The 15,440-nt window shown below is 25.8% G+C and overlaps 3 protein-coding genes across 6 annotated transcripts; all 3 read left to right on the top strand.

Annotated features, from left to right (window-relative positions):
• Window positions 1-648: 648 nt before the first annotated feature.
• Window positions 649-6,151, top strand: LOC114945443 (baculoviral IAP repeat-containing protein 2-like). 2 transcript variants are annotated; one of them, XR_003822394.2, is made up of 3 exons: window positions 649-1,110; window positions 3,151-4,015; window positions 5,262-6,151. XR_003822394.2 is itself a non-coding variant. In XM_029321670.2 (3 exons), exons 1-3 carry the CDS (start codon window positions 1,082-1,084, stop codon window positions 5,275-5,277), a joined length of 825 nt encoding a protein of 274 aa, XP_029177503.1. In that variant the 5' UTR covers window positions 649-1,081; the 3' UTR covers window positions 5,278-6,151. The 2 variants fall into 2 exon arrangements, 1 of the variants encoding a protein (XP_029177503.1); XM_029321670.2 differs by having other exon boundaries at window positions 3,151-3,930.
• Window positions 6,152-7,666: 1,515 nt separating this feature from the next.
• On the top strand, window positions 7,667-11,636 carry LOC114945461 (uncharacterized). Of its 2 annotated transcripts, XM_029321710.2 has the most exons (5): window positions 7,692-7,773; window positions 8,486-8,543; window positions 8,909-9,144; window positions 9,920-10,214; window positions 10,809-11,636. In XM_029321710.2, exons 3-5 carry the CDS (start codon window positions 8,953-8,955, stop codon window positions 11,387-11,389), a joined length of 1,068 nt encoding a protein of 355 aa, XP_029177543.1. In that variant the 5' UTR covers window positions 7,692-7,773; window positions 8,486-8,543; window positions 8,909-8,952; the 3' UTR covers window positions 11,390-11,636. The 2 variants fall into 2 exon arrangements, with proteins under 2 accessions (XP_029177542.2, XP_029177543.1); XM_029321709.2 differs by lacking the exon at window positions 8,486-8,543 and having other exon boundaries at window positions 7,667-7,773.
• Window positions 11,637-12,837: 1,201 nt separating this feature from the next.
• LOC114945463 (uncharacterized) lies at window positions 12,838-15,404 on the top strand. Of its 2 annotated transcripts, XM_029321711.2 has the most exons (5): window positions 12,838-12,902; window positions 13,034-13,148; window positions 13,345-13,437; window positions 13,671-13,944; window positions 14,242-15,404. In XM_029321711.2, the coding sequence occupies exons 2-5, from the start codon at window positions 13,065-13,067 to the stop codon at window positions 14,436-14,438; spliced, it is 648 nt and encodes a 215-aa protein (XP_029177544.2). In that variant the 5' UTR covers window positions 12,838-12,902; window positions 13,034-13,064; the 3' UTR covers window positions 14,439-15,404. The 2 variants fall into 2 exon arrangements, with proteins under 2 accessions (XP_029177544.2, XP_029177546.2); XM_029321713.2 differs by lacking the exon at window positions 12,838-12,902 and having other exon boundaries at window positions 13,084-13,194.
• Window positions 15,405-15,440: the final 36 nt, after the last annotated feature.

The following is a 15,440-nucleotide window of genomic DNA, read 5'->3' on the forward strand; positions in this document are numbered from 1 at the left end:
TAGCAATGTAACAATTATATATCGGTGTTTGCTGGGTATTTTTCTCAATATTTTGAAAATTAAGCTTTGGGGAAAAAATTTTGACAAAGGGAAAATTGTCTTAGAATTCAATCAGACATGCGACATTGTTAAGACAAACGGTTGTTTTGAATCACCCTGTATAATTAAAGTATATAAATAAATTAAACAAAATATCTCGCAAACTATTCACTCTGTAGCCATTCTATCCTTACAATTCTTTTACCGAATATTAAGAGAAATCAATTTACATAAAAAATTAGATTCGCTTTATTTTAAAAAATTAATTTTACAACCGTACAAACGGCCCAAGAACAATTCGATTTCACGATAATGTCCCATTCAAAACTCTATTTTTAACTATTACATTTTTTCTAAAATTTATGTATTTTCATATATTTTTGTGTTAAAATTAACATGAATTTAAGAAAATACATTTAAAGTCATGAGTCTAGGGCTCGGAATTTCACGCGATTTCTCGGGTCGCGCACTAAGCTTCGCGAGATACCAAAATTTCTCTAGGAGACCTGATCGTTAATTCGGATACGATCGACAGGCATCGGGTCTCGGCATATCATGCTTTTGAGATTATATGTATTTCATTATGTTTCGAAACGAAATCAGTGACGATTGAGACACGAAAGTATATACAAGAAATGTAAACATTGTCTTGTGCTCGACAACGAACGTTTCAAATTCTTCTTACCAGTGGTCTTTATTTATCGTGCCTATATATTTTAAAGATTTATAATAGTTATAAATGTGTAAAGACATACATGCGGTGCTGGAGAAAAAGGTCAACGCGTTAATCTATTAATTAATAAGGAATCAAACAAGCACGGCTTGAAATTACGGCTGAATATAAGAATTGGAGGATCAGCTAAACCAGACCGCTCCTCGCGATCAAGTGCGAATTTTGAACAAGAACTTTTCCTTGCATTAACATATAACGCGAATGTTGAGGACTATTACGACCATTTAAATATTATTTTTCGAAGACACTGTGTGATTGTAAAAACATCTGCGAACGTCCCGTTATCGTAGAGCGACCTAACTGTCAGAAATGTGGATCTATCAAAATTTCATCTTCAGGTAATAACAAAGAATCAAGAATCATTATCGCGAATTCTTTTAATAATATTCAATTTTTTTATTTTCACTCGCATATATATTTTACAAATTAATTCACGTCATGAATTGTGTCACACACAACATCGCTTTTTTTCTTCTATGCAAAGGCATTTGATGCACAAAACGTTCGCTCGTTTCAACAGTTTAACACGAAAAGGAAGCCCGTAGAGAAAAATATGTTGATATCTGCAAAAATATAATAGAACTCAAAGATATTTAATTATAATTTTCTAAAAAGAAACACGTGAAATAATATAGTAATAATCTATAATACAAAGGTCATTTATTACTTATTATATTTAACACAATAATAAAAAATAAGCCGAGAAAAAGGTTTTTTGTCCATATAATTATTTTATTATGTTTGTTATATAAATAAACAGAAGGAAATAAAAAAAGATATAAATATCTACACATATGATTATGAATATATGGATATAATTTGTTTCTGAGTGATCTTGTTTTTTAAATTTATGTGTATAGAATATAAATAATATACATTATATTAAAAAAGTCTTGCTCTAAAACATATATATTATGTTTATAACTTTTTATTTTTATGACAGCGGTAATTAGCAGAAATAAGTTACAAAATAAACATATTAGTTTATATAATTTTTATATTTCGTGCAACAGCAATATCAGTACAATGACTTTGTTGATGACACAGTGACTCTTGTCGATAAACCTTATACAATAAATGAATATTGAAAATGTAAAATTACACGAATATTAAGGAAAAAACAGATAATTTCGTTTAAACATTTTTATTAATAAATAAATTTAAAAAAGTCTTAATACACTTAAATTTAATCAAAATTAGGAAATAATCCCTCTATGTAATTATTTTTCTAACTTTATTTGTTAATAACTTTTGATGAAGAATGACGGCTAAAATTTACATGTTATTCCGGGTCATCTTGATAATATATGTCCAAATCGAGATTATTGCGGAGTTGCCTTCTCTCATCTTCATTTTTAACGAGAAATTTTATTCGAATTAATTTAATTAATAAACCTAATTAATAATTAAATGTAATAAAAATCAAACAATAATAAAATTTTATAATAAAAATTAATTTATAATCAGTTTAATAAATCAACTGATTCATAAAATAATTATTGAAATAAACTAATTGAGAAATTAAATGAATAATTAAATATGTAATTATATAATTATTAAATAAAATTTATAGATATATATTAAATAAAATAATTAATAAAAAATTAATAAATAAAATAATAATGTATACATTAATTATAATTAATAATTAAACAAAAAAATTGCAAGTTGGCAACTTGAACATTGCTTCCTCACCATATTATTTCGCTAATTAGGATTTTTTAAATAACTAGACAACATAAGCGTGATGTTTGATATCATTTCTATTGTTTATTTTATAACTGTCAAATTGTTAATTTTCAAAATGACAGTTGCTTGATGCTATGACCATAATTTCAATTTGCCGAATTTCTATTATGTAATAATTTTAATTCTCGAATTTCCATTACCTATGTATATAATTTTAATTTATTGAATTTCTATTATGTATATAATTTTAATTTGTCGACTTTTTATTGTATTGTATGAGAACTATTTTGTATGGATGTATCTCTTTATATATTTTTTCTCATTTTGTTCATTTTAATCGAATATAATTACGTGCGCGAAGCAAAGTTATATTATTCTTTGATAGTAAAATCTTAAAAATTGCAATGCATGTATAAAATTATTATAGCAATGCGTGCATAGAAATATAGTCATTAATATAACACACAATGTTATAATCGAGACAATCAATCAGCATCGCGGAAAAACAGCAACAATATTTATTGCGTTAGTCAATTTTGCTTTTTTTAAAAAGGGACAGCTTTTTCATAGAAGAAACTTAATTTGCACATTGCTTAATCACACTTTAATTTTGCTCAGAAAGTATTTAATTTTAGACATATTACTTAATTAATGATTTTCAAATAATTATTATAATTTACTCTTTACAGATTTATAATAAAAAATTTATTTCGCATTAGGATGGATGAATTAGAATCAAACGATAATCTTGTAGCAAATTACATTAGACAAGAAAGAAATAAGTACAACAAAATATTGGAGAAGAACTATTATCGATTCCAAAGCTTTAGATTAGCAAGCTTACGCGCATGGACTATACCGGAAGACAAGAAAAATCTTCCTAAACTACTCGCAGAAGATGGGTTCTATTACACTGGAAAAGATGATAAGATGGAATGCTTCAACTGTCATGTCGTCATATCCGACTGGTGCAGTTGTTATAACCTGCCGTCAGAGAGGCACAAGCAATCTTCCCCGAGATGTAGAATAGTCCGCAATATTCCTTGCGGAAATATCCCGTTGGAAAACGATCCGGTATCTTGTCCACCTGTACCCACATCTGAAAGTATAAGCAAAATGGACATATCCGATTTTTCTCCGGATGAGCTTGATCAAGAAATCGAGGTTTACTTCGAATATTTTGGTTATTCTTGCCCTGTTAAGCCGCGCGAACTTATAGGCGCCAAATATCCCAATTTTGTCTTCTACAGATATAGATTAGGGACTTTCCTCGATTGTCCGGGAAGATGGACTCATAAAATTGAAGATCTGGCGAAAGCTGGTTGGCTTTCGGGAGATGACGGCAACGAAACCTATTGTTTCTATTGCGGCGGAGGATTAAAACATTGGGAACCGGAAGACGATCCTATAATGGAGCACATAAAACACTATCCCCATTGCAATTTTATCAACAGACTGGTAAAAGAGAAGTAAATAAGATTATAAAAATATTGGCTGCGTTCAAAAATTACACTCACAATTAGACACGTCAGAGTCACATTCTATCAACTTTTTGTAAGTAACAAAGATACATCAGAATGACACTTGGATGCATCAGATGTTATTCCCAAACGCTGGCATTATAAAAACGCTAGAGAAGAACACCTTCCCAAGGAGAATAGAAAAGTTCAAATGATGTCAATTTGACGTCATATTGACTAAATTTGTAATTTTTTAGTTATGGAACTCTCGATCTCGAAGATGACTAAAAAATGAATTTTTATATTGACTCTCTATTTTTGACCTTTTTAATTTTTAGAAAATGTGACGTACATTTCTCGACTGTGAATAATCCAATGCTTATGATTATGAAGATAATTAAAAGTTAACATTTTTCATATCCAGATATCATTGCAGTTCGCAGAAGAGTTGAGTTATTGTATTAAAAACTAAATTGTTGATTAAAATATTATTTTAAGCGACTGACGTCTTAAATTTGCATCTTAATTATTTTTAATACAAAATAATAATTTTTTATCATTGTGAACATCAAGATAACATCAAAATTTTATGCAATTTGATGTCATTTTGGCAAACTAAAATGACCATATTTTAATCATATTTTGACGTCAATTTGACATTATTTTAACATTTCTGTTCTCCTTGGTATATAGCGTAGCCATTCTAATTTTATATATATATATTTCTATTTTATTGCGATTACTTATAATATATATATGATTACTTATATATGATTACTTATGATATGATTATGTGAATGACAATAGGATCTTTCCAGCAAAGTATATACAAAAATATAATAAAAATAATAATAAAATATAATAATCAAAAATATTCAAAAAAAATTTTTTGTGACATTAAAAATTCCCTATTTGATAGCTGTAATCTCGTGACTCGTGACATTGTATCTTTCTATGTTTTTATGTTAGAAGCTGGAAGGAATCATCAAAGTCATTTAATTTTCTTATACTCGTTCGTGATCTCTCCCTTTATAAGCTATGTGTGTATATTTTAAGATTATGCATATATCTTAAGATGACGTACAAAACGACGTAGTCAATCTGTCAATTGATGCTTAATGACACACTGAAAAAAATTACTAAATTAATAAATATTTATTTCAATACTGCCAATTGAATTATTTATTTGAAATAAATAAATATTTATTTGTTTTAAAAAGGGTTTTCTTATATCAAATAAATATTTTTCATATCAAATTAATATTATTAGTTTCAAATAAATAATTTATTTGGTAGTATTGAAATAAATACTTATTCAAATTCAATACATTTCTTTTCAGTGCATGGATTACTTAGGCCGTCAATCTGTAAATTATTAATATACGCGTGATATAAAGACAAAGACATTATTATAAAATTCACAAATGATAGTTTCATGCTAACTATTCGTTTTTAAATTTATATTTTATTAGTTTTTTGTATCGTCTATTTATAATTTATATATTAATTATTTATTCGTTCTTATTATGTACATATGACAATTTGCATATTCTCAATAACAGCATTTAAAATAATTATAAGTATAATATTTTAAACTTAAAATATAATACTTTTTTTAAATAAAATAATATATTAACTTATAGAAGTTATTCAAAATGTATTGTTGTTAAAAATGTTTATCTTATTGTTTATGCTATTAACTTTATATTATTTATTTTATTTTTATATATTTATTATGTATATTTAAAAGAAAAAAAAACAAGTACCAAATTAAATTAATTTCCAATGCAATTAAGAGTGCTATCTAAAAACGAAATAGTGTCGATCTGTAATTGGACAAAAGTGAATTTGTATTGTAGCTTTCTTTTACTTTACCATCAGAGTACAAAGCAGCCACTTTGCAGAGCTATTTTATAATAAAAGGAGCGCGTTTATTTCATTACAATATTATAAAAACGACATATATATATATATATATATATGTATATATATGCATACATATACATACATACATATATATATATATATATATATATATGTATATATATACATACATATACATATATACATATATATATATATATATATATATATATATATATATATATATAAGCAATAACAAATGTTAAAGCTAAGAAGTTAATGTTGCGTAATTGTCTGAAAACAAATGTTATAAAACTGTCATATAAGAGATAGAAAAAAGAAAAGAATATATATTGATGTGCAAGCAGATTCAATTTTTAGTAACCTTACAAAAACAAATTGTTCCATCGTTTATAATAGGGAGAGAGAAAAAAGCACAATTCTCTCAACACATTTTTCTTCTATAAATCTAACAACAGCCATAAATACAAAACACTTCTATCTAATATATTTAATTAAGTTAATTCTATATTTATTAATTAATTAATTTATTAATTGCTTTTATTAAATTTCGTCTAATTTATTTATTAATTAAGTTGCAAATTATGTCTCTGAAAAATACACAACGTTGGAAGAGCAGTCGCCCGGCAAGCGAAAGGTCTCGGGTTCGATTCCCGATTCAGCGACTTTCGGATGTATATTTTTCTCTTGCATTTATTTATTTCCGTAGGGGGATTAAAGGAATATTAAAATTAAATCTCAAATATGAGATTATTTCATGTTTTAAAAAATCTTGGCAGTGACCAAGTAAAATTTGGTGCCTTGTGCACAGATATTTAATTCCAACGAAAAAATTTAGTTTCGTTGGGATAACGCACTGTCTTCCGCGATCGGCGCTTATCGCCTGTCTTATACTTTAAATTTATATTTATATATGACAGAGCCTTGTTAAACTCTTAACTTTATTATACATGCATATTCATCAAACTAAAAAAAAGAATATTTAATTTTATTCAAATATATTCAATTAAATTAGGAAATAAATATATTGCGAATATAAAAATTAATTAACAAATAAAGCAAATTTTAAATGCAATTACTAAATGAATGCTGTAATTCAACAATCGTCTCGTACATATTTTTAAGTTTCAATTAAATACCATATAAGATACGAATCTACGACAGGAAGAACACAGAAAATGTTTGCATAATATGTTGATCATTAAATATTACAAATTAATACATTTTGGCAAGTCTCTTGTATTTTGAGCATGATATTTTCTCTGTTTTAATTAACTTATTATTGTAGTCCTAAATAATTTTTTCAATAATGTTTATTAATTATATCCTCTTCACACACCATTTTTTCTATCTACTGAAGATTGGTAAAAATAAAAATTTAGCAACTCAACGTATTTTTTTTCACGTAATTTATTTTCATATTATTTTTATTGTATTTCAGCATATCAAAAATTCCAAAAGCGTATGTATTTTTCACATGCGCATATTTATATATAATTACATCTAACTACAAAAAACATTTTCAATTTAAATATTAATGCTACATATAATTAAATTGTAAATTAGATTTATGTATTTATATACCTGCGAAACATAAATATAATAATTAATAATATCTAATAAATTCATTGATTCTTCTGAAATAATTTTTAAAGTAAACATTTTTGAAGAATTTTTTGAATATTCTTAGAAATATCTTAAATATTCTTTGAAAATTGAGCCCTTCACGGTTGGCTTCTCGCGCAGAATCGTCGTTTAGCCAATCAGAAATCAGAACGAGAACACGTAAATCTAAACGAAACAGTTCTTTTTTCACAAAATAAAATTCCCCATCACCAACATCCCACCAATTCGTTAAAATTGATCTGCCATGATGCCATCAGGCATTTCTTCAGTACACGTGCTACAATTCAAGCAGCAACATTGTTTTTATATAAATCACGATGGCAGAAAGTTCTACTACTGGTGGTGAGTACAAAGATATTATAAAATGTAACGCAAGTTTGCCGCCAATTTACTTTGCATATAATAATTTAATAAATAATAATAATAATAATAATAATTGAAATAAAAGACATTTGTTATTACGCAAATATTCACTTTTTATATTATTTTATATAAAGTTTTCGCGATCCGTTAGATTCAATAATTCTAGAATCATACCCAGCAAACAATATATAAATGTTATATACTTAAGCATGTTACATGTAATGTATATATTAGTTGTAATTTCCCACTCATAGATGTAGAATTTTTAATATTACATATATTACATTGTAGTTATATTGTCATTATAGCCCAAGATAGCACTGACTTATCAATACATCAATGTGCTATTTGGTATATAATTACAATATAACTACAATATAATATATGTTATATTAAAATGTTACATCTATGAGTGGGAAATTACAACTAACATGGATGTTACATGTGTACATAACGTACACGTTATATTACCTGTTATATTTCGTTTTATTATAGCAATGTAACAATTATATATCAGTGTTTGCTGGGTATAGACTTTTGTGTCAATTCCTTGTTTTTTTTCGACTGTTTTTATTATTTATTTCTACATATTTATATATAAAATGAAATAACATTCGTTTCCTAAAAGTTAACTAACTGTTAACTATCTGAAAATAATTGAACTATTTTCCTTTCTTCTGTTTATTTTCAGATAAGGATTATCAATTTCATAATAAAGTTTACATCATTATAAAGAATATTTGACTAAAGTGAGAAAAAATTATAAAATACATTCTATCGCATACTTTTTCCATTATATATAATATTGTAACTTATTTATATTCTCCTCAAAAAATTTAAATAATTTTTCAAGATATACATTGTTGCTAATTTTTATCGTATATTAAACAAATTTAAAATAAAATTAAGAATTGTTAGAAAACAAACCATTGTCTTGCAAATTACTTTCGCGAATAAATTCAACGCCAATCAAGTAGTATATATATTGAATTTAATTTGATTTTGATGAAATATTGTAGAATAAATTATAACTTTCTACTTGTAATATCTCTATTTACTGCCTTTGTTAGCTCAGCTTATTTATCACATTTTCATCTTGCATGTTTATCAACAGTTCGGACCGAACGTATCGAATTTACCTTGAAATGTCTGCAAAAAATGATTCGCATAATGCCATGGAAAGATTTTGTCTTCAGTTCGAATAGCTTATATGAGGGACTTTTAATGGTTTATCGTGTATCCAGCGATGAAACGAAAGAACAATTGAAAAGTATTCTCAAATTACCGATACATCTTGGAACAAAATTCTGGGCATTAGATAGAATAGTGAAGAAAAGAGAAAAGAAAATGGTAAAAATATTTGCGCCTGATTTATATTCAACATATTGAAAATCAAAATTCAAAATTTTTATCAACGACTCATCCCAGAATTACAGAAAATTAACAATTCTTGTAGGAACATTTTTGCACAACATATGTATTTTGACCTATGTTAATACGTGATCAATAAATATTAAAATATTTATATAATATTATAACACAACAAAACTCAGATCATTTTTGCTTTTTTTGTTTGGTAGATCGCTTTGTATAAAATTACGTAATCGATTGAGACTAAACAAAAATTATATATATATATATATATATATATATATATATATAATAATTATAATAATTTATTAAATAAATATTTAAGCGGAAAATATTAACCGAAATTACGAATGCATTTTTAAGAGAAACAGAAAATCAAATGTTTTACATTTAATTTAATCTTGTCATTAAGCAATTTTTAAACAATAATTTGTATTTAAATATAAAATATTATAATTACTGCTTCATTAATCAAAATATTTCAAGCTAAAATATATATATATATATATATATATATATATATATATATAACATCTCAATAAGATAAGGATTTTGTAATATTAAAATGTTACATAATATTATATTAAATAATTTTACACTAAAATATTATGAAAATGATTATGTAAAATAATATTGTATATAACATAACATTCTACTTTTATAAATAAATTTATGTAATCTACAATTAAAGTTAAAATCTTTGATTTAAAAAAGAAAAGAATTTCAAAAATTGTTTTATATATGTCATTTATAGTTCCAGGTTACAGGGATGAAAGAGTGTTTTTGCAGTGAGCATAGTTGTTGGATTAATGACACCAAACTTTATAAAAACAATAAGTACATAACTCCTGAAAACTACAAATTGTTTAATTGTTCCAATATGTATAAAGTAATAAATGATATTAACGAAAAATTGAAAAGCGAGATGCAGGCTTACATCTCTCAACCTGTGATATTTAACACAATCAATAACAATATGGAATTGATTCTTTCGTATGGTCTTTGGTTTAAAGACAACCGTTTTGTTGAGACAAAATATAAAGGAACCTGTAAGTATGTCACATTTTAATTATATTTTACATTTGTATTATATTTTAAAGCTCTCTAATAAAATTCTATTTAATGAAAATGTTTTACATCAACGATTGTTATAAATTTATATAATGTTTCTTGTACTTTCAAGATAAAAATGTATACTAATTTAATAATAATATAAATATTCAGTTAATGTTAATGAATATTTATACTATTATTTTTATAAAATATAAAACATTAATATTATATACTTTGTAATATTTTATTTTATAAATAACGTTTAATATAACAATTTATAATAATAACTTTAATCTAGTAAACATTTTAGTATGATAAAACATTTTCTACAGTTGTTTAAAATTAAACATAATCACACGCACACGCACGTACATTTCTCTAATTTTTATGTATTTCCATATATTCTTTGTAAATTTTCAATATTTGATCAAAATGTGATTATGTAAATACATTTTTACTTGAGAGTGCAAGAAGCATTATATGAATTTTTAACAATTGTTGATGTAAAATTAAGATAGTGTATGCAATAATCTAATTCCGCTTCCATTAACTTTTACCTCCTTTTTTCTCTATAATCTCAATTCTTTCAGACATATCTCACGAACTAAGCATGTTCATGACTAAGATAGTGTTTGTAAACGGGATGTGTATGATCATGTTATTTCCCGCTGTGCAGGAAGATATAATAGCTAATAAATATACAATTGGTGAAGACATTTCTGGATTGGTCGAAAGATTGACAACTGAAAAAGGAGTCCATACGTTTTGTAACATGCTAACTGACAGAGAACTAAAAGAAATGTTGCCGGAAGAATATACGGTATATCCCGATGTCTTCGAATTGGAGTACGAATTGCCGATCGATCAGTTGTTCGAAATGTTGGACATCAAACATGTATTGAGCCCCGAGAATGCCAGTCTGTTTGGTTTTACTGAAGAAAATCTGCATCTCGGCGGTGCATATCATCGTGCATATATCAAGTTCACATTAAAGAACGCTACTGCTAATGCAATTAATGTATTCTTTACCAAATCCGGGGGGTCTCTTACATCACTTCAGGAACCTAGCAATTGCACTCACAATCAGTGCAAAAAATCATTTGTCTGGTTGATATATAGCGACTCTAAAAGAAGTATCCTTTTTACTGGCGTTGTCAATAAAAATTGTTAAGTGACGTCTTCTTCAGTTTCTGTTTGAAATATTGTGAAAACAAAGTAGTACAGCGAAACTTATTCATAATCTTGTGAAGTATTTTTAATAGTTTGTAAGTGTCAATGCGTCATAATATAAAAATTATAAATAATAATTGTAAAAGCAAAATTTTGTAGGAACATTACGTGTTAAAAATATTTGAAATTAGTATAAAATTTTTGTGTTATTAAATTTAGATGATAATATAATAATTACAATTGAACAACTGTGTTGCGATAGATGAATTATTAACGTTCATATTATACTTTATTTTACTGTAGTCCTCAAAATTCACACTTTGCAGGATATAATTTACTATATATTTGTCGTATATGAAATATCAAGGAGCAAATTCAAAATAATGATAGTATATAATTTAATTGCGATATAATTTATTATATTATTTCCTTAAAATAGACGGTGAAATAATAATGAAAAAGGACGTTTTATTTTAAATTAAATAAGTCGAACTCTGAAAGTTGAATAGATTCAATTTTCTCAAATATTCGATCCTTCTTCAGCGCAGGATTAATTACAATAAGCCGGTATACAAAAATTATTCGAAATAAACATAGATATAGACCTCTAACCGTATGTAAGAGAGTAACGCATTATGTGAGTTTTATATACTTGAAGTCTCATCCAACTATCAAATTGTTGAAAGTATGTTCCAGCATCTTTGAAAATGTAGAAACAGTCTTTGAGGTTGAAGGCACTATTTGGCACCAATCAGTAAACAATCAAAAACCCCCAGAAATAGTCTTTAAAGAAATGTCTCAGCAAACGCAGTATATAAATGTTATATACATAAGCGTGTTTCATGTAACGTATATGTTAGTTGTAATTTCCCACTCATAGATGTAACATTTTTAATATTACATATATTACATTGTAGTTATATTGTCATTATATCCCAAGATAGCACTGACTTATCAATACATCAATGTGCTATTTGATATATAATTACAATATAACTACAATATAATATATGTTATATTAAAATGTTACATCTATGAGTGGAAAATTACAACTAACATGGATGTTTCATGTAACGTACACGTTATATTATCTGTTATATTCCGTTTTATTATAGCAATGTAACAATTATATATTGGTGTTTGCTGGGAGTGTATATTATGCTTTGTGAAAACTTTATTCCTTCGAAAATTTATCACTTATGCAATCGCATTGTATAGTAGAATTTTTAAAGTATTATTAAATTATTTTTTATTTGATTTTTAGATGGCCTGATGCGAAGAATTATTACGACGCACAGTATGAGAGAAATGAGGCTGTAGAGGACGCAGAGAAAGAGAGAGAACTGAAGATTAAAAGAAATGTAGCCTTTATAGAAAATGGCATAAATTATGCATTGCAATTACAAATATAATTAAATTTATAATATATCAAAGCGTGGCCAAGAGACTTGGTCTACGTTGCGATATAATAAATGTGAACAATAGATACTGTATATATTGGAATCCAATACACAGTAAGTATAATATATTAAATTATATATATTAAATTATTTGAACTTTTCGGAATTGTTACTTTTATCTTATACACACCCGTACATAATTTTATATTGTGTTTACAGTATATTATAATTTTATATGTTTACAGCAATTTAATAAATGGTGGAAGAATTTTCTACATGGAACCTAGATTAGGTGTACTGAATCGGGGATATATAATGACATTTTCTGATAGACCTTTTATCATGAGAATTAGGGAGATGGTCTATCACTAATATGTTATTTTTATTAGTTTTAACATTAATTAATGTACTTCCACCCTTACATAAATCAATAAAATACGTTTAATATATAGTCAAAAAGAATTGCATATAGTTATATAATCTCTAATTAATTTTTATTCAAGAATCAATGTATTGTTTACATTTACTTCTTGCTCATGTTTAATCATTTTTTTAGGTATTGGATGTCATAAAATTCAAACTTATGCATACTAAGAATTTATCTAGTACTTTTCTCGAGACGGATTCAAATAATTATGAAGGCCGCGTGGTAAGAAAGATATTTAAACACATTAAACATGTCGTAAACATATATATAAAGTAACATAATAATAAAAAATATTAAATTTCTATTCTTATTTCGTCGTCCACACATACGTACAATTATATACATATTATAATTATCTATAATTAAAACAGCTGTAGTGTATTTTACTATTAGAGTCATATATTAGGAGAGAAAGACAAGAAAAATCACGAAAAGCCTAATCTTACATTTTTCAGTTTAAGCTACGCTTAACTACACCAGTACGCAGGAATACAGAAAAAAGGGACGCAAAATATGCAGTAGGAATGATCGTAAAACATGGTAATGTTTGTAAAGGCGTGATAATCGCATGGCACCGATATAATAATACACCTATAGTTTCTGATTGCGATCAATATGTTTTGTGTGCAATGCAGTTGAAACACTACTTTTTTATTAACTGTGGACTATCTATGGAAATAAATTACGTAATTGTTAACGAAAATAAAACAATATGTTACGTGCATGAAGGTATAAATATTATTAGACAGTTTAATATATAAATTTATATTTGTTTACACGTTTTTTGTGTACATTTATTTTATTTTTTTCTTTATTTTTATTGCGTATCCTTTTTTAATTCTGTAGATTTTATAAATTATTTTTGTATACCTATTTCAATATTTTATTCTCTTTTTATTATGTTTGTTTTTAAGTTTGTTATGATATTTATTTTAGTTATTGTATTTATTTTTATGATTATTTTATTACTTTACCTTATTGTTAGTTATCACAAATATATATTTTCTATTTACATTTTTATTTCAGGCCACATAAGGGAAATCATGTCGACAAAGATCGTTAATACCGAAATAGGTCGCTACTTTTGTAAATTTGTAGGCACGCATTATGAACCAAATGAAATGCTGGCTTATCTTTTTCCGAATGATGCTGCTATAAGACAACAACAATATCAGAATTATGAAAAAGACATGCATGTTAGAGCAGTACTTGAAGCGCAGTAGTTGAAGCGCGAAAAAACATTTTATCAAAAGCAAAAATAGCAGAATATTTATTAGAATCAATAGTATAAACAATATACAACTTAATTGATAAATTTTATATTGAAAAATACATTATAGCCTGTTGGAAATTTCAGTCATTTTTTAAGATACATAGTGGCATAAACTATTAGTAGATGGAATCTTATATAAAAAATAGAGGAAACAATTTTTTATGTAGTTCGTTAAGGATAGTCATGATACTATTAAATCGACGCAGAATAAAACTAAATTAGAACATTTCCTCTAATAATAATAAAAGTTTAATCTCTTCCATTTTTATACTTCGTTGGTAATAAAAAATAAAGAAAGGACATAAAAGAAAAATAATACACAAAAAATAATAAAACGTAAACTAAACATAATATAAAAGAAAAATAGAGTAAAATTTATGTGGTATCAAAATTATAAAAACAAATTTTCTAAACAAAAAATTTATAAGAGTAGTATAAAATATTAATTGAATGTCTTTGCAATAAAGTATAGCGCATTTATCATCAGAAAAAATAGATACAATAATAAATATATTGAAATAAGCACGAAATAAAGTGCATTATGTGGACGCTGCGTATACGTATATGTAAAATGCGTGTAATATTCTATTTGTAACGTGTATTATATTCTATTTGTAGTTTATTAGAAAAATAATATATTATTATACATGCATATTCATCAAACTAAAAAGAAGAATATTTAATTTTATTCAAATATATTCAATTAAATTAGGAAATAAATATATTGCGAATATAAGAATTAATTAACAAATAAAGCAAATTTTAAATGCAATTACTAAATGAATGCTGTAATTCAACAATCGTCTCGTACATATTTTTAAGGTTCAATTAAGTACCATATAAGATACGAAGCTACGACAGGAAGAACACAGAAAATGTTTGCATAATATGTTGATCATTAAATATTACAAATTAATACATTTTGGCAAGTCTCTTGTATTTTGAGCATGAT

Source organism: Nylanderia fulva, unplaced genomic scaffold (genome assembly GCF_048542155.1).
Source record: "Nylanderia fulva isolate GAGA-0341 unplaced genomic scaffold, ASM4854215v1 Scaffold39, whole genome shotgun sequence".
Lineage (NCBI taxonomy): Eukaryota > Metazoa > Arthropoda > Insecta > Hymenoptera > Formicidae > Nylanderia > Nylanderia fulva.

What these genes read in the sequence shown, in the direction of transcription:
- LOC114945461 (XM_029321709.2), top strand. Translation starts at nt 7,749, where the DNA reads ATGGCAGAAAGTTCTACTACTGGTG. An exon ending in AGAAAGTTCTACTACTGGTG is followed by an intron (nt 7,774 to 8,908) that starts GTGAGTACAAAG and finishes GTTTATCAACAG; the next exon opens with TTCGGACCGAACGTATCGAA. An exon ending in GACAAAATATAAAGGAACCT is followed by an intron (nt 10,215 to 10,808) that starts GTAAGTATGTCA and finishes CAATTCTTTCAG; the next exon opens with ACATATCTCACGAACTAAGC.
- LOC114945463 (XM_029321711.2), top strand. Translation starts at nt 13,065, where the DNA reads ATGGAACCTAGATTAGGTGTACTGAATCGGGGATATATAATGACATTT. An exon ending in ATAATTATGAAGGCCGCGTG is followed by an intron (nt 13,438 to 13,670) that starts GTAAGAAAGATA and finishes TACATTTTTCAG; the next exon opens with TTTAAGCTACGCTTAACTAC. An exon ending in AATATGTTACGTGCATGAAG is followed by an intron (nt 13,945 to 14,241) that starts GTATAAATATTA and finishes TTTTTATTTCAG; the next exon opens with GCCACATAAGGGAAATCATG.
- LOC114945443 (XM_029321670.2), top strand. Translation starts at nt 1,082, where the DNA reads ATGTGGATCTATCAAAATTTCATCTTCAG. An exon ending in TATCAAAATTTCATCTTCAG is followed by an intron (nt 1,111 to 3,150) that starts GTAATAACAAAG and finishes TACTCTTTACAG; the next exon opens with ATTTATAATAAAAAATTTAT.